This window comes from Canis lupus, chromosome 3 (assembly GCF_011100685.1).
Source record: "Canis lupus familiaris isolate Mischka breed German Shepherd chromosome 3, alternate assembly UU_Cfam_GSD_1.0, whole genome shotgun sequence".
NCBI lineage: Eukaryota > Metazoa > Chordata > Mammalia > Carnivora > Canidae > Canis > Canis lupus.
This window is the reverse complement of record NC_049224.1, coordinates 60,169,384-60,190,101: the sequence shown is the minus strand read 5'-3', so window position 1 is coordinate 60,190,101 and position 20,718 is coordinate 60,169,384. Positions and strand designations below refer to the sequence as shown.

At 60.4% G+C, this 20,718-nt stretch overlaps 1 protein-coding gene across 1 annotated transcript in view; it reads right to left on the bottom strand.

The window, feature by feature from the left end:
• Window positions 1-20,718, bottom strand: part of SORCS2 (sortilin related VPS10 domain containing receptor 2) — a 459,133-nt gene that overhangs the window by 18,034 nt on the left and 420,381 nt on the right. The window contains exons 11-18 of the mRNA XM_038533096.1: window positions 20,570-20,672; window positions 17,515-17,591; window positions 11,930-12,021; window positions 11,036-11,143; window positions 6,069-6,189; window positions 5,043-5,176; window positions 4,257-4,385; window positions 2,042-2,213 (exon numbers count right to left, since the gene is read on the bottom strand). Of these exons, the coding sequence (XP_038389024.1) occupies window positions 2,042-2,213; window positions 4,257-4,385; window positions 5,043-5,176; window positions 6,069-6,189; window positions 11,036-11,143; window positions 11,930-12,021; window positions 17,515-17,591; window positions 20,570-20,672 (936 nt within the window). The remainder of the gene's footprint in view (window positions 1-2,041; window positions 2,214-4,256; window positions 4,386-5,042; window positions 5,177-6,068; window positions 6,190-11,035; window positions 11,144-11,929; window positions 12,022-17,514; window positions 17,592-20,569; window positions 20,673-20,718) is intronic.

Below are 20,718 nucleotides of genomic sequence, written 5' to 3'. Positions count from 1 at the left end.
TTGGCTCCCGTGTCAGGATCAGCTGCACATTTCTGTGTGGCTCTATTTCTGGGCTCTCTATCAGCCCTTATTTTTAATTCTTAGATACTCACAGAACTTGGCCCCCGCCCCAGATCCAGCACTTTCCACACGCAGCTTGGCCCCTGAGTGAGGGTGGGTGTGACTTGTGTGTCAGTGTGCAGATGCGTGAGTGGCTACAAGGGTGTGAACACGTGGCGAGAGTGTGCCCGAGCCCCTGTGTTGGTGTATGAGAGTGTGAGTGTGCGCCCATGTGTGCATGTCCACCCCAACAGGGCTCCCACACTCTCCCGACCTCTACGAGGAAGCCAGCGGCCTCTTCCACACAGAGGTGTGCAATGGAGACATCTCTCACAAGAGCATCTCTGGGGCACTCCCCTCACCTCCAGCGGCCCAGGCGTCTGCAATCCAGGCTGGGCCCGCAGGGGCGGGGAGGAGGCTGATGGGCCTGTCCTGTCCTGGTTCTCGCTGAAGAATTCACCCAGATGGGAGGCTCTAGGGGGCAGCAGAAGGCCGTTCTTCTGGGAGTCTGTGCTGCAACTGGGGCACAGTTGCAGGGAGTCCACTCTGAGGGGCCAGGGGCCCCGCCCCCAGAGGGGGGCATCGCACTCCCCAAGGCCAAGATGCTGCTGTGACAGATGCCTACCCCCAACCCCAGGGCCACCCCTGAGGCCCCAAGTAGGAGTCTCAGGGCCAGGCTCATCAGCAGAAGGGACCAGAAGTGGGTGAGACCCAGGGCCTGCCCCAGGCTCAGCCCAAGTCTGGAGGCCACAGACCAGGCGTTGTCCATGCAGAGTCCCCAGGCCTGGGGCCCAGGGCCAGCTCTGTCACCTGTTGCTGTGTGGTCTCAGGTGAGTCACTGCATGTCTCTGAGCTGGGGTTTCCCTGGCTACAGATCGGGTGGGAGGAGCACACTGGGGAGGCTGGGCACACGGGCGCTCACCACACATACAACTCTGCGTCCTCTGGCCTCAGTTTCTCTGTCTGCATGAGACCAGGGTCCCTGCTTTGCAACAGCAAACACCTCTGTCATCATCACCCCACCCCACCTGAAGGACCTGTGCAAATAACAGGTTATAAAGCTGAACTCGCTTCATTTCAGCTTATTTCTTAACCCAAAACCCGAGTGCGCAATAGAGCTGGGTGTGCAGACGGCCGGGGATCCTGGGCAGGTCTCCCTCCAGGGGCGAGTGGGCTTCCCTTCCCTGCTCTCCCGTCGCTTTGAGTTTGGGAAAGTTCTTCTGAGTTCCGTTTCTGGATGTTCTACGGTGCCTCTGTTACTTCCATACTCAGAAAAATAACTTTGCTGTGTATTAATTTCAAAAGACTAGAAGAAAATGCAAAACTTCGAAGCTGTTACCTTGGGGGGAACAGGGGGTTTTGGTGGTATTTATATTCTCGACATTTTCAGGCGTTTTTCAAATGTTCTATCGTGAGTATAGATTCTTTTTTAAGTCAGAAGAATGCGTAATACTTATACTAAAGAGAAGACGAGAGGAAGCAGAAGATTGGGAGGGAATTCACATTTTTGTATCTATGACATAGAAATAAATCTGTATCTATCATCTACCTACAGGATTTATCTTTGGTTCTGGGATTATAAGTAATAGTGGTTTGTCTTTTTTAAAAAAAAAACTTTCGCCTTTTCTGAAGATTCCAGATTAACTAAATCAATATAATTAGAGGTTTAACGCATTGCCGCCCACAGGAATGAATGAATCTTGGAAGCGTCAGAGCCCAGTAAACACACACACCGCCATGTGCGGAAGGGTCCTCGCCTCGTGTGCTGGCTGCACGGTGACCCTCCCCACCCCCGTCCATATTCCAGTCCTCTGAGGTTTGGATCCCATCCTTACGAGGTGACTTGGGCCCCATCTTACCCACCCACTACCCCCCCGGCTTGGAAAACGCTGGCCTGGATGATTCTGCTCTAAACCACCTGCAGGCAGAGGGGACACCCACCCACGCCCGTCCCCTGCCTGCCCCGCGGAAGCGCCCAGCGGGGACAGCACACCGAACTCACCTGCTCCTGCCGCACCGTGAACAGGACGTCCTCTCCGGGCCGCACAGCCACCGCCTCGCCGCGGATACTGATCTGCAGGCCCCGGGGCGGCGTGAGCGGGCACTGCAGCTGCGCTGGGCTCTGCCGCGGGTCCACGCCGCCCTCACACACGTTGGACACCACCTTCCGGTACCTGCGGCCAGAGGGCAGGTCAGGGTCTGCAGGGACGGCGGCGGAGGGCACAAGCCCCGCGGCCCGGGGGACTCGCTGCCGGCGAGCTGTGTCTCTTGGCTGGCGGCCTCCCCACGGATGCCTGGCCTCCTCCTAGCCTCCTGGCCTCCACCTGGCCCCACCGAGGGCCATCGCTGCCCTGGGTCGGACAGAGCTGAGAAGCCGGGCTGGGTGGAGGGTGACCAGTGATGGCAGGGTCTGCTCCCTGGCTGGCTGCTTCCCTGTGTGGTCACAGTGCTCAGGACAACCCTAACACCTGCTGTCCTTGTGGCCGAGGGTGTGACTGGGCACAGCCCACATGCAGGGGCCTTGCAGAGAAAACTGCCCAAGACTGGCCGGGGCTCAGCCGTGGCCGTGTGCCGACACGCCCCCTCGGGGCTCCCTTCCTCACCACCCCACCAGAGGACACCTGATCCACCATGTATTTGCTGGGGATGGGCTGAGCACGCACAGCCCCTGCCCTTGCCGGGGGACCGCCCAGTGCGAGAGGCGGACTGCATCGCTCTACAACCCCCATGAGGTCAAATCACCACTGACAAGCTCTGGGAATCCGTCCCTTCAGCTGAAGCCAGAAGGGCGAACAGGAAGCAGGACCGGCGTGGGCAAAGGTCCTATGGTGGGCAGCTGGAGACAAAGTAGGGAGCAGGGCTGTGAGGAGGCCGGATAGGGGTTCGGAGGGCAGAGACCGTGGGCTCTGATGAAACTTTTAGGAGACCCCAGGCAAACCACGGCAGGGACAGCATCATCTGACTTGCCACTTGTGAAGCTTCCTCAGGATACACCGGGACTCTGTGTCCCTAAAACTAGCATCACAGCCAAAGTGCCTGGTTCTGCCCACGTCCCTAGGCCTGGTGCCCCCTCCTGCCCCCAGAGCTCAGCCACTGAGTATACGTTCAGGGGTTTATCATGCAAAACACATTGGACTAATTTAGAAGAAAATACATTCTAAGAGCTACTCCCACCCAGAGCACCCTTGTGCCCAGAGTATGCTCATGGTATGACGTGCAACCCTTCACCCTTGATGTGGGTGCTGGCTCTGACACGTCAGACAACAGTCTGCTTGCCAAGCCCTAGTGGGTGCATCAGAGCGTCTGCTCTGGCTGCTGGATGTATGGATGCAGGGATGGCTGTGTGGAGGGAAGGATGGAAGGGGGATGGATGGATGGAAGGATCAGGGTAATGATGGATGGAAGGATGGATGGATGGATGGATGTAGGTGAATGATGGATGGATGGGTGGAGGATACATGGATAGATAGATGATAGGTGAACGATGGAAGGATGGGAGGAAGGATCGATGGATGGAAGGATGGATGGATGGATGGATGGATGGAAGGGGAGGGAGGGAGAGGTGATGGGTGAATGGATGAAAGGATAGATGGATGGATGATGGTGGTTGAATGATGGAAGGATGAATGGATGGACAGATGGATGGAGGGATGTGGGTGAATGGATGGAAGGATGGATGGATGGATGGAGAGAGGGAGAGATGATGGGTGAATGATGGATGGAAGGATGGAAGGATGGAAGGGAGATGGAGGGAGGGAGGGAGGGAGGGAGGGAGGGAGGGAGGGAGGGAGGGAGGGAGGGATGATGGGTGAATGGCTGGCTGCTGGCTGGTGGAATTTACACTGCTGAGGCCAAACCCTGCAACATCTGGCCCTGCTCCCTCAAGCTCTGCCCTGCTCCTCCCCAGAGGAAGTAATGGGGATGTTCTAGTAAGTTCACTGATGTCTTCTTTCATCTCAAAACTTCCTCAACTAGAAGCAGAGACCTTAAGAGACAAGGTCCTGGGAACTCCTGACACTGTGGGTTTATAGCTTTAGGTACCTAATCCTTCCGTTCCTTGTTCAGAGGCAGCTCAGAGCACAGACCCCCCTGGTGCTGCCTCACGAGGGCTGAGATGGGGACCCTGCAGGGTCAATGACAGGACATCGTCAGCTGCCTCCCCTTGCCATGGTGGCTCTGCCCCTGGAGGGAGACGAAGAGGCCCGTGCCGCGCTCACCCGAGGCTGCTGGTGTAGGTCTGGCCCAGCACACAGTCGTCTGGCGGGGACAGGGGGTTAAACCAGAAGTTGGCAAAGCACTTGTTGGCATCGGACTCTGAGGAGGGGGAGCGCTCAAATCCGTAGTCGCTGGAGGAGAGAGAACCGGGTTGGGAGGTAGGCACCAGTGGGGATGGGGGCCTGGCTGGGGGGAGGCCTCACGGCAAGGGTCTGCTATGACCGTTTATGGGATCACAGGCAAGTCCACGCGGCCCTGTCCAGCCTGAACATCAGCTACCTTCCAGGTGAGAAGGCATGCAGAGGGGATTCTGGGAACTCACAGGAGAGCAGTGAGCCCAGCCTGGGTGTCCTGGAGGGCTGCCTGGAGGAGGTGCACCAATCCCAAAGGAGATTAGAGACAGCCAGGGGAGGGGGGAGAGGCACTGCACAAGCCCGCCCACCCCCCCACCCCCCGTTGGTGACATTGGTGAAGGGAGATGCAGGAGGAGGGGTGGCCAGCACATAATGGGGAGCAGGACGGCAAGGGTTGAGGATGGCTAGGGAGGCAGGCGCTGGGCCAGGGGCTTCCTGAACAAGGCTCTGGGAGTCTGGGAAGGCTGGGTGGGCGCCGCTAGCTCCCAGGACACCCTCCTGATTCCTGGCACCCATCCCCCCACCGCACCCCTGGGTTCCCCAAGCTCCTCGCACTCCCCCCGGGGGCACAGCTGGACCTGGCGCTGGCCCTGGCGCACAGCAAGAGGCGGCAGGAGGACCGCGAGCCTGAGACCCGTGCCGGGCGGTCCTCACCAGAGGAAGTCCGACTCGCGGCACCTGCACACCCGGGACTCCAGGGCCGACGTGAAGCTCCTCCCCTTGATGCACCAGGACGTGGACTTCCTCTTGCGGAAGCTCCTCTGCTGGCCCATGATGCAGCGGTCGCCCTGCGGCGGGACGCGGGGTGAGAGCCCGCCCAGGAGGGCCGACTGCCCTCCGGAGGCTGGACTGCCCACCCTGCCGTCTCCAGGACAGCCGATCCTCAGCCCCCGGCAGCCGTCGGCGCACAGGGCATGTGCCCTTTCCCAGATGGGGAAACCAAGGCCCAGGACGGGGTTGGCGGGCCTGAGGTCCCGCTGGGGCAGCCTCCCTCCCATCCCAGCCCGCAAGCATCCATTGAGCACCCACTGTGTACACGCTCCCCCTGGCCTGAGGGGTTGCAGGGCCGCTGGAAACCAGGTCCCTGTTACATTTCTCTTCATCCCCTAGACCTGCAGAGTGCACACCTGTGTAGGAGCTCGGAGGAGCCGCGGCCTCCGGGGCGTGTGTGGACACAGCAGGCCCTGCCCCCGCCCCACAACAGTGACAGGAGCAGCAACAGGTGCGAGGTGCGGGAACCCCAGCCGTCCTGGAACCCTGGCCCTCCTGTCACAGTTCTGGCAGCACGACCTGGTCTGGACCGCAGGGGAGCCACTTCCAGCCCTTATTTCGCTTCATGTGACTACTCTTTTTGTTCCAGAAACATCTGTGTGTCTGAGATTCTGGGGTGGGCTGTCCCAGACCCCGCCCCGGGGGTGTTAGGTCATGTATAGCGCAGGCCCCGCAGCACCGCCTACCCTGGGACGAACCCGGGATCCCAAGCACGCGGGACCGCACGGTTGGCTCGGAGCCCCCAGCCCAGAGCAGCCCAGGTGCCGGGCGGGGCCCTCAAGTTCAGCAGAAGGCCGGGTCTGAGGGCCGCCGGGTCCTGGGAAGCCCTCGGGGGTGGGGCTCCCGGTGCCGCCGCGCAGGACGGGGGCTGGCCGCGGAGGGGCCGCCCTGCCCGGTGCCCAGGCCCACCTTGAGGTCGGTGAGGTCCCAGGAGCCATAGTCGTCCTCGCTGCACTGCCTGGAGAAGGACGGCCGGAAGTCCACCTTGACGAGCTCCCAGTCGGAGCGGAAGCTGATGTGGCCAAAGACGCTGCGGACGGAGGGTGGCGGGGAGGGAAGTCACCCTAGCCCGGCCCGCGGCCTGGCACAAACCACCTCCCCTGGGCCTCGGCTCCCCCGGTGCAGCGGGCACAGTGACACCGCCCCTGGCCTCGCAGACCGTGCCGGGACACCCCAGTACCCCAGCACCCAGCTCCTGGCCACCCGGCCCCCTGGCACCCCAGTACCGCTGACCCCCCGGCCGCCTGGTATCTTGGCCCCCTGGGCCCTGGCACCACAGCCCCCGGCCCCCAGCAAAGTGTCCAGCGGGCCACAGGTATGTGGTCCCAACACCGGTGTCCACACAACTGGCACACGCTGTCTGTGGCTCATGGATTGTACAGGTGGGTGTTGCCCCCCCACGGCCCCCCTCAATGGACGAGAAAGTGGGCGCAGTCATGTCAGGAGCCCAGAACCCCCAGCTGCCACCCAGGCCTTTCCACTGCCTTCCACGGTCCTCGCTTCTGTTCTGAAGATGACAGGGGGTCAGCTGGCTGCTGCCGGGCTTCTCCTGCCTCTGTCAGTGTCACTGAGCCAGGGGTCTGCGCCTGGGACCCCCGAGTCAGGGGCACCACGGGGGGATTTGTGCCTGGGACCCCCAGGTCAGGGGTACCAGGCTGGGGTGTCTGTGCCTGGGACACCCAGCTCTGCTGAGTGGGGCCACAAGCTGTTTTTCCAGGCACAACCGGGGATCCAAGGAGAAGTAGGAGTCAGCACGTTGCTGGCAGCGGCAGGACGGGAAGGACGCAGCCCGTGCTCACATCCTGCTCCCCATGCGGCCCCAGCCTTGGCGAGTGGAGGAAGCAGGGATGGACACCCCGGTGCTCTCTAAAGGGCCGCCATTCACGGGGCACCTGTCATGGGCTCGGGGCTCCATCTGTGCCGTCTGCTCTAATCCCCACCATGGACTTGTGAGGTGAGTCCACCCCTATTTTACAGAAAGGGAGACTGAGGCACAGAGAGGTTGAGTAACTTGCCCCAGGTCACACAGGTTGTCTGAGCCATTTCCTCTTCCTCAGTGCTCACTGACCATATACCCAGATCCCTTCCTCTCTGCAAGGACTGCTGTTTCAGGGGCTTCCCTTGGACTCCAAAGACAACCAGAGAAGAGGGCCCCTGCCTGCACTTCCGGTCCTTCCCCAGTCCATCCTACAGCATTCAGGACATATCACTAGAGGCTGAGCATCTGGGTGGGGGAGGTTATACACCCTGCTATACTCAGTCCCTTTCCAAGCATGCTGACAGGGACTGATGCTTGGGGAAGGACAGTCGTGATCTGAAACGGTCCTAACCCCACTCCAAGGTGGCAGGTGAGAAGTGTCTTGGAGTGTTTTCTTGGGGACCTGATGGCTGGCTCTGAATATCCGAGCCTGATATGTGAAGAGGAGTTTGTGTTCCTAAGGCAGCTCTGAGCCAGGCAGGCCCCATGTCCCGTGTGTGACCTTGGGCAGGTTCCCTCCCTCTGTGTACCTCAGTTTCCGTGGCTTTAAAATGGGGATGATAGCCGTGCCCTTTCAGGATGGTTGGTGTGGGCTCCCGGCGCACAGGAGGAGCTTCACACACACAATGCCACAATTCCTCTGCTCCGACACAGACCCACGAAGTAGGTACTGTTATCTGTACTTTGCAGATGAAATCCCCACCTCTGCACCCTGGCCGGGGGCCTCTGACGGTCCTCGGGGACCTTGGGCCTCCTGCTGTCCCAGCCTCAACCTTTCCCTGCGGTCAGTGCCCTTGTCTCCCGTCCCCCAGAACGAAGCCTGCTGGGTCGGTTATGGAAACAGGGTGTGAGGGTCTTAGCTCCATAGGGATGCTCTGGGCACCCCTGCCGCCGAGCGGCCTGTCCCCCTCCTGAAAACCACGTTATCCTGAGAACAGCTCGTGCGCTGCACCCGCACAAACACGACACAGCCCGACGCATGCCCATCACGCACCCCACGGCTGGGCCCTTTCCCACACCTGTGAGCCCGCATTTCTGGCTCCTGCTTTCCGCTCTGCGGACGGCAGCCCTGCGACACGGCCTGCACGCACACCCCAAACAGAGCCCTGCCCTCGCCCACACACACGGTGGCAACCTGCTGGGGCCCAGGAGGAGCCGGCCTCCATCCCGCCCCTGACCTGAGCCTGGAATGTGACATAACGTGACATGACGCGTCTCCAGGCAGGGGCACGGCAGCGACCAGGTGTCCAGGGGAAGCACCCCACCCAGGGTCTCTAGGATGGCATCACGGGGTCCCCGCCCTCTGCTCTGCTCTCGGGACCAAGGTCAGCTGAGGTGACGGGGGGCCGCACCCACCACTCCCTTGGTGCAGAACTGCTGAGATGTTAGCACCTGTGAAAAGGGGGGCAGGGGGATAAATCCCTCCGTGGACATTTCCTATGAGGACAAAATGAGATCACGTATGAAAACACCCCGTCACATAGAGGGGGGCTCAGCACAGCGTCCCCTCGGCCCTTGTCCAAGGGGCCGTACTGGGGAAGAGGTAGGGAGGGCACCAGGCTGCCTCTGTCCTGGGGGTGGCAGGGAAGGCCCCCCGGGGATGGGTCACTAAAACCGAGTTTAAGTCCACCAGGAATTCAGAGGCTGCCCATCCTGAGGGAGGACCCGCACTCCCTGTTCCTGCGTCCCTCTGGCCCACGCCATCTGAGTTCCCAGGAGCCTGGGGGTGGGCACAGAAGTGGTGGCGGTCAGTGGCGGTCAGCAGCCGTGGGCTGACCAGGACTGTTGTGCTCCCAGCCCTGCCCCGGCAGCCGGAGGAACTTGGGGTGCCTTCACATGATCTCCCCGCTAACGAGGGGACGGCCTGGAGCCGCGCAGGTGGAGGCGGGCCTGGGCGTGGCGGGCAGCATTGTTGGTGCTGGGCAGTTTCCTGCCAGGTTCGGCCTGAGGCTGGAGGCTTATCCAGGTGGGCCTCTTTGGGGTGTTCAGGAGGGCAAGACAGATGGGAGAGCGGACAGGGCCGCAGGGTGGAGGCTGCCGTGGGCTAGGAGGGGATCACGCCAGGGAAAGGCTCCCAGGCCAGAAATCCACTCCTGGGGGAGGGCCCGCGGCCACCCCGGGCCGAGCAGGCGGGGTAGGGGGGTCATGCAGCCGGCTGTCCCCCTGGCCAGGCCCACCCGCCACAGGAAAGAGGGAGCCGGAGCGGGCAGTCAGTCCAGATCCTAACAGGGGAACGCACTGGCTCCTTCTCAAGCCGCCGCTTGTCCTTGGGCCTGTGTCTTATCCATCTGGTCCCAGTTCAAGATCAGCTGCTCCGAGATGCCCAGGACACCTGTCAGACCCCAGCATGCTGGCCCTGGGACTCCAGCATCTTTCATGCTAGTGACAAAGCATGCCGGGTGCCACTCTTCACTTAAATCTGATCTGTCTGCCAATCTGGACCAAGGCTCTGGGGGGTCCTCAGTGTCCCCAGGGCCAGGAACAGGGGGCAGCACGTTGCAGGCCTTGTTGGGATGACCGGAGGAGGGCTGGCCTACGGGGCCTCTGCTGCGGTGCAGAGCCAGGGGCGCTCAGTCAGTGGGAGGGCGCCTCCCTTGGGGAGCTTCCGCCCTGTCCCAGGGAGAAGGAGGACGCAGGGAGACTGACCGCATGCAGACTGGGTGTTCACAGTGCGGGTGTCCTCTCTGCCGCCTGACGGAGCAGGAACGTTGTGGGGCCCTGCGGCTGCCTCAACACACTTCCACAAACAGGGCTGCAAACAACAGAGGCTTATCCTTCACAGGGTGGGGCCCTAGGGGAAGGTCCTTCCTGCCTCTTCCAGCTCCCAGTGGGTGCTCCCTGCAGATTCCAGATCCCAGCGAGTGCTCCCTGCAGATCCCACCAGGTGCTCCCTGCAGATCCCAGATCCCGCAGATGCTCCCAGCTGTCCTGGGATCCTGGCCTCCTCCAGCCTCCGCCTGGGCTCACACTCTCCCTGCGTGATGGTCTTCATCCTTCTCCTTCTTATAAGGACGTAGGATTAGCTCCCCATGCCCCCCACCCCCAAGCAGCGTGACCTCATCCTGATTCATCACATCTGCGAAGACCCTGTTTCCACACAGTCACAGGTTCCGGGTAGATGTGCATTTTGGGGAACCTGGCCTCCCCCATGCGGGTGTTATCAGTAAAAGGCAGGAGGGCACAGAGCCGCGCCCCATTGCACCCACCAAGGTGCACACCAAGAATCGGCAGAGCCATTAGGAATGCAGAGTCTCAGACCCCTGCCCTGGCCTGTGGATCAGCTCTGCCCAAACAAGCCCCCAGGTGGTTGGCTCGCTCAGGAAGGACCTTCCACAGCTGGACCCCGTTTACCCAGGCTCTGGCCCCGTGCACCCTATTTCAATTCCTACCCCCTCAGATCCCAACAGGGATGCCCGATGCCCCTTCGCCCCCTCCTCACTGTGCCCAGAGTGAGGCCTGGCACCCCACGGACCTGAGCTGCAGTCTCAGAGCCCAGCCTGACCCAGGCCACAGCCTGGCTCCGCCCCTCTGCCCATGTGGGTGTCGGGTCCTCACTGGGAAGCAGGCCTGGGAGCCCCTCCAGGTGCCAACAGCTCGTCATAACAATGGTGATGAAGATGACGGCTGCGAAGGCAGCTTGGGGCAGTGGTCCACTCGAGCTGCCCCGACTCGGTTCCAGCCCTCACCACCCAGGCCATCCTGAGTAGGTGACAGATGTCCCCGGGGGTGACAGAGGACAGTGGGCAGTAAGACACAAGGAGGCAGGTGCCAGGTTGGAGACGAGAGTGAGGAGGATGGGGAGGGAGGTGAGGAGTCCCGTGCTGACCATGCCTCGGAGCAGCAAGGTCCACCTCGGGGTCAGCTGCCCTCTGCCCGCCCACCTCCTGTGGCCACTCACGTCATGACCAGCGTCTCGTCCCCCGGCTCACTCAGCAGCCCGTCCACGAACACCGAGGTGCTGGTGAAGTTGTGTGTGCTCCAGGTGAGGCCCTCGTCCACGCTGAACCTGCCGGAAGAAGGGGTGTCAGCGCCGCAGGCGGGCAGGAGCGCTCCCCATGGCCAGGACCTGCTGCCCTGCTGGATCCAGCCCTGCCCGGGGCCAGTGCTGCCCAGCTGAGGTGCTGGGAGAAGAGCCGGCCCAGTGTGCTCTCTCTCTCGGGGGGCCGTGTAGCCGCCCGCCAGCACCACGGGGCCTCCGCCTCTCCTTAGGCTACAGCAAGGAGCTCGGGCGTGTCGTCTGGGTACCGTGAAGCTGCTTTGCAGCCCTTGGACTACGGTTATCTGGGCCTTGGAACATCCAGCTCAGCCCCAGCCAATGCCCGAGCCCAGCCCAGGGGGTGCCAGGCCAGGGACAGAAGCTTACTGCCCCCGCAATGCATCGTATCACGGAGTCACCAGCTTGCAGTGCAGGAAACTCTTTTTCAGACTCAAGTGATATCAGCTTCCTAGCAGCTTCCTGAGCGGCACCTTCTGAGTCCGGAGTTCACACCTGCCCTCACTTCCCCACAAACGCCCTCCAGAGGTCTGAAGCTGACCCAAACGCGCTCTCACCTGGGCACATCCTGCTGGCCTCCTTGCCTGGCCCTGCCTCCTCCCCTTGACTAACTTGTTGATGGACATCACCTCCTCTGGGAAGCCCTCCCAGGCCTCCCTCCAGCCAGCCCCTTGACCGTGCCGTGCCATTTCCCTGCATCCCCCTGCCTGCCCTAGAGCAGCTCCCAGGAGGCAGAGCCCTGCCCGCACTGCCTGCCCTGGCCCCTGCCCCCATGCTGCCCCCCACCCCCTGCATTACTTGAGGATCTTCAAGGGGATGGAGGTGTCCTTGATTGCTGCGATCACGCCGCCGTGGTCCAGGTAGAGGACGTGGTGCTCCTCCTCGAACACCTGCAGAGGGGACAGGTGACACTCTGAGGGCAGGTCACCCTCCGGGGGCAGAGCAGTGAACACACGGGGGCTGCGGGGCACCAGCAGAGGCCAGCTCCCCGAGGCAGGGCCAGCCTGGGGCTCCCCTGTCCCCCAGGCCCTCCCCACGCTCCCCCACACCACCAGACTCTGCCCGCGGGATGACTGAACGAGCGTGGCGGTGTCTGGACCACTGACATAAGAACGTTGCACAACGTCCGCCCCCTGCCCAGGAAAAGCTCACCCACCAATGTGGTGGACGACGTGAAGGTGAGAAAGAAATCACAGACGTCAGCAAAGCTCTATTTGACATTAAGACCCAGCTGACATGCCGCCTCTTCCAGGAAGCCCTCCCTGAAGCCAGGCTGGGTGGGGAATGTCTCTGGGCCCCGGGCTACACTATTTGTCATCAGCTCCTCCAGCCGGGAGGCTCCTCCCAGGCAGGGCCTGAGTCCCCTTCGTGGCCCAGCTGAGAGCTGAGAGTGCCTGTGGGCGGCGAGCCGTGTGGGGATGAAAGAAAGGATGGATGAGTAAGGGAGTGAATGAATGAATGGCCGCTAAGTCTTCAGGTGACGCATGGTCATGAGGCCTGGACAGGGCTCACACAGGAGGAAGCTTCCCTGGTGGCCTTGGGCTCATGAGGAAGCCAGGCCGGGGTGGGGGTGCAGGCCAGGGCCTCGCCACAGGCAGGAGGCAGGGGTGCAGCTCCTAAGGCGCCAGGGCGCAGGGGCCTCTGCTTCATCATCCGTGAGCGCAAATGTCTAGGGCTCCACCCTGCCCAGAGGGGGCGCTGGCACCTCCCCTGCACCTCTCCCAGGGAGGGGCCCCACCACTGACCACACTCACCTCCCACCACGCCCCCCACCACGCCCTCCACCCCGCGTCCTGCTGGCTCCCGGAAAATCAGCGCCACCTCCTGACCATCTGAGCGTCAGGACCTGTGGGTGTGCTGGCAGGAGTGCAGGGAAGCTCCGGAGGAGACGGGATGGATCCAGGACCGCCCCCCCACACACACCCACATGCACACACACCCACACACATGCACCCTAGTCCCTCGCCCCGGAACAGGAGGAGACAGGATGGAGCAAGGACCACCCCCCTACGCACATGCACACACACACGCATGCGTGCGTACACACATATGCACACACATGCACATACACACATACACATGCACCCTAACAACTCGTCCCAGGACAGGAGACTGGATGGAGGCAGGACCACCCCCCTACACGCTCACACACACACACACACACACACGCATGCAGATCCCAGCCCCTCACCCCCGGGGACAGAGCCAGGACCACCCCCTACACACACACACACACACACGCACACACACGCACATGCACGCATACAAATGCACACGTGTGCACACACACAGCTCAGCCCCTTGCCCAGGGCCAGCGCAGTCCTCCGTGCCAGCCTGTCCAGGTCTCCACAAGTGGTGGCGTGCGGGCTGGCCGAGCCGGCCATCTGTGCATTGGGGGCCCGGGGGCAGGGGCCACGGAGCTGGGGGTGATGTGGCCCCACTTAGCGCTGGGCCAGGCCCGAACAAGTGTGGCTCAGCCGGCCCCTGCAAGCAGACGCCCACCCTGCCTGGGCGGGTGGACCTGAAAGCTTCCTGACTTGGAGGGAATGTTCTAGGAGATGACTGAGCGGGAGCAGGAAACTGTCAACAGAACTTCAGGAGGCACCTTCGCCTTCTCCCCGCTCCTCCATCACGAGTCTTTCCTTATTCGAGGGTCGGATTTTCGGGGAGCCAGCAGGACACAGTGTGGAGGGCGTGGTGGGGGGCGCGGTGTGGAGGGCGTGGTGCGGGGGGCACGGAGCAGAGGCCCCACATCCTAGGAATGTGGAACTTTAGCAGACCTGGGTGGGTGCAGCCCTGACATACATCACATCCTCCAGCCCCAACCCCTTCCAGCGGCCCTCCCCTCCCCCGAGGCTTTTAGAATCCCCTCCAAACCCTTTCATGGCCTCCAGGGCTCTGCAGGAGATGCCCCCCCTACTTTCTCCCACCCTCACACACACCAGCCACCCTGGCCTCCTTTTCCTGAACATGCTGCAGGTCCTTCGCACACGCTGCTCCCTCAGCCTGCAAGGCTCTTCCCCAGATAACTCCACCTCCTCCAAGTCCTGCTGGGGTTTCCCACGGCTCACAGGAATTCTCTAGCAAACACCATGACTTGAATAAGGAAGAAAGGCCACTTAGGAGAAATGGTGGAAACCCTGCCCTCTCCCCCTTACTTAGTATTTAGAGCAGGAGGCTGTCAGGTCAGGAGAAGTGACCCAGAAAAGGGGCAGCTACAGGACCAAGCACGGTGGAGCCCCTCCAGGACCCCAGCAGGCACCCTGCAGGGGTGCGGTGGGCCAGGCTGGGTCGGCTCAGCTGAGTTGCAGGCCAGCTTCTCCAGGAGAACCCAGAAAGCAGTCTGCTTGCTTGTTTGCTTGCTTGCTTGCTTTTTTCCTTTTCTTTTTTTTTAAGATTGTATTTATTTATTCATGAGAGACAAAGAGAGAGAGAGGCAGAGACACAGACAGAGGGAGACATAGTCTCCCTGTGGGGAGCCCGATGTGGGACTCGATCCCAGGACTCCAGGATCATGCCCTGACCCAAAGGCAGATGTTCAACCGCTGAGCCACCCAGGCATCCCATGAACTCTGCTTTCAAACATGTCTGCAGGCGGGAGTCGCAGCGCGGGACGAGAAGGAAGAGGGCAGGGTGGTCAGCGTGGTGGCCTTGGCTGCACGTACATGGTCCTGTTAATGGCAACCACGCTCAGAGGTCATTTCCTCATTTTCCAAAGAGAGACCAGGGGTGCAGAGACGCACAGGGTTTGTCTGAAGCCCCATAGCTGGTAGCTGGCAAAGCCAGGACGGACCCCGGGGCCTGGAACCCAGCCCCCGGCCTTCCACCGTGACTCCTAGTCCGTGGGCCTCCTGTCTCCACCAGCAGGACACACCCAGTGGGAGGAGGACAGGCTGTGTTTTGGGTGTGACGAGGCTGCAGGCTGGAGTGGGGGCTCACGGCAGTAACTTGGGTGCTCCCCAGATACACCCCTGCAGCACTCACTCCCCAGGCTTGTGGCCCCATCTGCAGGGGTCGGAGGAGTAGGTGTGTCTGATGTTGTCCCTCTTAACCATTCGCTCAGGAAGGTGCTACTGGAGGACGCATGAACAGAGGTAGAGGTTCCTGGATGAGGGAGGTGACAGTCTGCAGATCTTAGGACACTGCATGGAAGGAAGGTTCATAACATTCCTCCCCAAGTGTCCACCCATCCAACAGACCCAGCGCTCCGGGTCCTCTGTTTGGGTGTTGGAGTCCAGAGGTAGAGATGAAGTCTCCCCTTGGGCGCTGCTTCCATTGCTCTGAACTTGCAGAGGGTCTGTCTGCCCCACAGGAACCCCCATTCTTGCTCCATTGGGGGTCTGATCCATGTTCTTTCTTGGGGGATCAGGCCGTGGGGCCAAATGTGGTCCAAGGGAACCACCCCAAGTGGGTTCTCAGGGCCTGTTTGTCCCAGAGCAGGGGCCCTGGCTACCCTGGGCTGTGCCTCCTGCCCGCTGGCGCTGGCTCCCCCCAGAGAACGGGCAGGGCACGGGCACATCTCACTCCCAAGATAGGGTATCTCCCAGTTACCCCAGGGGGTGCCCCAGAGCAACCCCACTCCCATTAGCCTGGGACTCAGGAAGAAGGGAGTCTGGGTCCTGACCCCCACCAATGGGGCTGGAGGGGCTTTGAACACCCATCGCCGTGGTTTCGGTGCCTTGATCAGCAGCCCCTCTGCGCCCGCCGCAGGCAGTGGGGCCCAGGGGCAGGCGGTGTCCCCTTCCCATCGCGCCCCTTCCCGCCTCCCCTGCACCCCAGGCTCCGAGGAGACTCCTTGAATGTTTCCTGCTTTGTTATTTTCATCATCCTAGGGAACTCGTGTTTTTAAAAGGTTATGTCCATTAAGCGGATACACGCTGTCATCTGTAATTCCGATTCTGAGAGTTCTCCTGGGACGTCTGACGTCCCTGACAATCTGCCTACACTCAGTAGGCTGCTCTGCCTCGAGTGACTGTCCAGCCTGTCCTCGGCCACCGCCGCCGCCGCCTCCCACCCCCCAGTGAACGCCAAACCCCGCAGAGCACCTGTTCTCGCACATAGGCACACAGCACCCCTCCTCTGCTCCCCGGGCTCTGGCACCCCTACCCCGCACCTCTGCCCCGCAAGGCCAGGCCTCCCGCTCCCCACCGGAACCAGCGTTCCAATTCCCACATCCCCAAGTGTGGAACCCCAGCAAGTTCCTCTACAACAGGGGTCACTGGGGATACCTCACCATCGGTTTCTACAAAATTAGAACACCTTGTCTGCTTCACCCTGGCCTCCTTAATCTCACGGGGGGGGGGGGGGCATGCTTCCTTAATAAATGGACAGACGGTGACCTTTAAGGAAGTTTGGGCACATTTCACAGGTTTTAGCAAAATAGAAATATTCTGACACAGTAAGTCTCTTTTGCCCTTTTTAAAATTCCTTGTTTCTTGCATATGATTAAAAATGTCAGGGCCTTATACCCAGGCTGTAGGTAGATGGGGTACCTTTGGGCTTGACATATTTGTCCTGAGCGTGACCTGGGCGGTGGGGGGTGGCTACAAGTGGAACCTCACCATGGAAAACCTGCCCCAAAGTACAGCTCCTGACGCTGTCTGGAAGGGCAGACACACACGAAAGTTTAGTGCATTTTCTGCAGTGTGAAAAGCAGGGGCTGTCACTCCATGCAGTTGGTGGACCTGACGCCGGCTCCTTGACGGTGTGCCCGTGACTGCACTGCCGGGGACGCTGGCGCCCGCAGCCCACTGCCCGCCCCCCAGGCGGAGAATGTCAGCTCCACGTGGGTCCTGTGCAGAGGAACCCTGGCAGGTCCAACCATCTCCTACAGAACTGCTTCTCCACTTTCTCTTCTCAGGCCCACTGCTACCTCGAATCCTCACCCCTGCACGCCTCCCAGGCCCCCAGCACAGACTCTGCAAGGCTCCGTCAAGCCTGTTCCTCCCTCACTTTCTCCTTTTCTTCCATGTCTTTGCCATATACCCAACAGTCACCCCTGCCAGGGACCTGGGTATCACCTATAGTCCCTGCGTCCTGTCCTCGGGGCTCCCAGAAGAGCTCAGCCCCAGCCTCCAAGGCACCGTGTGGCTCCCCACCAGGATGGCAGCTCCAGCCCCATCCCTGGCATTCACTGCCTTTGCTTAGACCCCCACAGTAACAGGTCTGACCATGTGAAGACACAGGTCAGGTCTCTAACCCCCCAGCAGTGGCTTACATGGCAGACATTAGTACCTGCTAAGAGGAGCCCTGTGTTCCCCCAGTCAGGCTGGCTGGAGGGTGAATACCTAAGTCTCAGAACTCCTCTGGGAGGGGAGGGGACCACAGATCCAATCATCAGCAGAATGGGTATGGGGCAGGTGTCAGGCCCCCTGCCTCCTTACCTGCCGCCAGGTGTGCCCGCAGTCTGACGTGATGTACATTTCTTCCTTATATTCCACCAGCTGTGAGCCCAGGTTACCTGGTCCAGAGAACAGGGGCAGGGTTGCTCTTAGGATCGGCCAGCTTTGGGCCTTTCCAAGGTCTGTGCCCAGACAAATCCCCACACAAGAGTTATGTATGCCCTGAGTCTCCATCTCCCACACTCAAAGCCACCCACAGGCATGCCCCCTCTGCCTTCTCCTTATACTCACCGGCCTACAGAACCCCTGTGTCTGGGCTCTGGGTCCTAGTCTATGCAGTAACGGATGAGCCTGGCCCAAAGAAAGCCAGCCTCAGGCAGCCCCGGCAGGGCCCTGACACAGGCGGAGTGCAGGCACTTGAGGGGTCCACAGGGAATAAGTGGTTCAAGAATAAATGTGGAGTGCCAATCAGGGGCTGGCTAGGAGAATATGCTCCAGGCGGGCCAGGGTGGGGTCATGAGGGCGCCTGGCAGGTTTTATACTGGGGGCAGGACACAGCTGGTTTGCATTTGGAGCCAGCTTCCCAGGGCTGGGTTTAGGGGAGACCAGAGGTCCAGGGCAGCATGGGAAGTACAAGTGAGAGGTTGGCTAAGCCCATCCATCCATCCACCCATCCATCCACCCACCCATCCATCCATCTACCCATCCATCCATCCATCTATCCATCCACCCATCCATCCATCCACCCATCCATCCATCCACCCATCCATCCATCTACCCATCCATCCATCCATCCATCCACCCATCCATCCATCCACCCATCCATCCATCTATCCATCCATCCATCCATCCATCCATCCATCCATCCATCCATCCATCATCCATCCATCCACTCATCCCTCCATCATCCATCAATGGATCCTTTATTAATTTATCCACCCATCCACTCACCTGTCATCCCTCCATCCCCATATTTCTCTTCATCAACTCCACCCACTCACCCATTCCTGCACTTATTCAACAGGATTTGCTGAGAACCTGCTCTCTGCCCAGCCCCTGTGCTGAGCCATGGGGGGTCGGAGCTGAATAAACCACAGCCTCTGCTCAGCCCAGTGGGGAAGAAGTGTGCCATGCAACTACACACAGAGCCAGGATATCTGGAAGCCCAAGGAATCGTGAGAGCAGACAGGGGACAACTAATGGACCCAGGAAGGAAGGCCTTCAAGAGGAGACTCCCACAGGGAGTGACCGCCAAGCTGTACCTGGAGAGACAAAGGCGTGCTGGCCAAGGGAGAAGGAAAGGGTGTGCCTGGTGGAGACAACAGCCTGGTCAGTGGTGTGGAGGTGGGAAGGCACGTGGTGGAGACAGGGGCAGAGGGGCAGGTGCTGAACTGGGTACCCTCTCTCCACCTGGCAAACAGAAGGTGCTGAGAGATGGCCGTGAATGCATGAAAGGAGCAGGTGAACGAATGAATGGAATGGCGGGGGTGGGAGGGGAGGAGGGCTGCCCCTGATCTCCTCAGCAGTGCAGATGCCAGCAGACACGCGCCGGCCTGCATGCATCACACGCAGAGGCGCGCGGCGAGTGCTGCGGCGTCAGTAAGACTCGGCAGGCGAGCTCCTGTCTGGGCTTCCGCGGTGCAGATGTCTATCTTCTAAGGGATGCTATCTGCTTTCCTTGCTCCGTCTCCCAGAGCTGTCAGGCTGCCAGTCACCCGACAGGCATTGGGGAAAAATAAAGGGAAATTCACGGAATGCGTCCCCAGGCTGTCAGAGCAGAAGGCCTGAGAAACACGGAGGTGGTGCCCTCATTTTACAGATGGGGAAACTGAGGCCCAGGGGATGTGACTAAGGGAGGGGCAGGGAGGCTGCAGAGGGCCCACCCTCTCTGTGCAGGGCCTGGGGGTTCGGCTGGGCAACCCAGTCTCTGAGTGAGCACAGTGAGTGACATGCATCCAGATCCTCACAGCATCCGTGGGCAGCCAGGAAGTGCGTTCTGGGTGTGGGAGGCCTTTGAGTCATGGAAACATTTAAAATTGTGCCTTTTGTATTTTCGTTGAGAATTTGGGAATTCATCCAACCAGAACAGTGCCTTTGAGGGACCGGGAGGCAGGTGCGCCCTGTGGGTGTCCCCTCACTCGGGAGCCTGGGTTGGGTTTCAGGCTTCCTGAGTGACAGTCTGCAGGTGGGGCAGGTAATCCCACTCCTGAGCTCCCGCTTGCTCCCCTGTAAAGGGGTGGGGGGGGTGAACCTCTCTGGCCTGGTGCCGCGATTAGGAGCTCAGTGCCTGGACAGAGGGAAGGCCTGTCCAGACATCTGCTCATTTTCCCTTCCCTCCCGGCAGTGGCACTAGCAGGGGCGGGGGCTGTCCCAGTGCTGGGTGCAGAATGGCCCATAACCCTCAACACACAAGGAAGATAAGACACCCGCTGCTGCCTAGCAATACGCTTTCAAAACACATACTTTTAATTTTGAAAGATTATTTGAAGTTAAATAAACCTTAGTTTAGCTTGTGTTCCCTCAGCGCACAGGTACTCACCCCCGAAGGAGGCTCTAGTTAACCTACATTGACAGGCACATGCACGACTCTGCTTTGATATTTTTTCTCACGTTTGTTGTATGTGTCTCACTCCTTGACTGAACTAGAACCTTCTTCAGGAATCAACATGTCAGCCATGACACGAATCATTCTTCCATCCATCCATCCATCCATCCATCCATCCATCCACACATGCATCCACTTCTTCCTCTATTGATCCATTCACCATTCTGTGATCCAGCCATCCAACTGTCCACGCTTCCAGCCACCACCTATCCCTTCACTCATCCTCCGATGTTCACCCCTGTCCCATCCTTCGGTTGGCCATCTATCCATCACCCATCTATCCATCCATCCATCCATCCATCCATCCATCATCCATTCATCCATCATCCATCCATCCATCCATCCATCCACTCATCTTCCCATGCAGCAACATGTATTGTGTGCCCACTCTGGGCCATGCATTCATCCCTTGGGGTGTGCCATGATTGTGCCAGGCCCAGAGCCATCCAGCTCTACCCTTGAGGATGGAGCTCCCCTCAGGCAGCCTCCTACCTGCACCCATGATGAGGCCCGGGGCAGTGTCTTTGGTATGCACGGTGCCTGACACGTAAGGGTTGTCTGCCCATCGCAGGTGCAGATGGAGGTGGCAGTCCGGCTGCAGGCGGGGGGAAGAAGGGGCCAAGGTCAGCATTCAGGTGGGA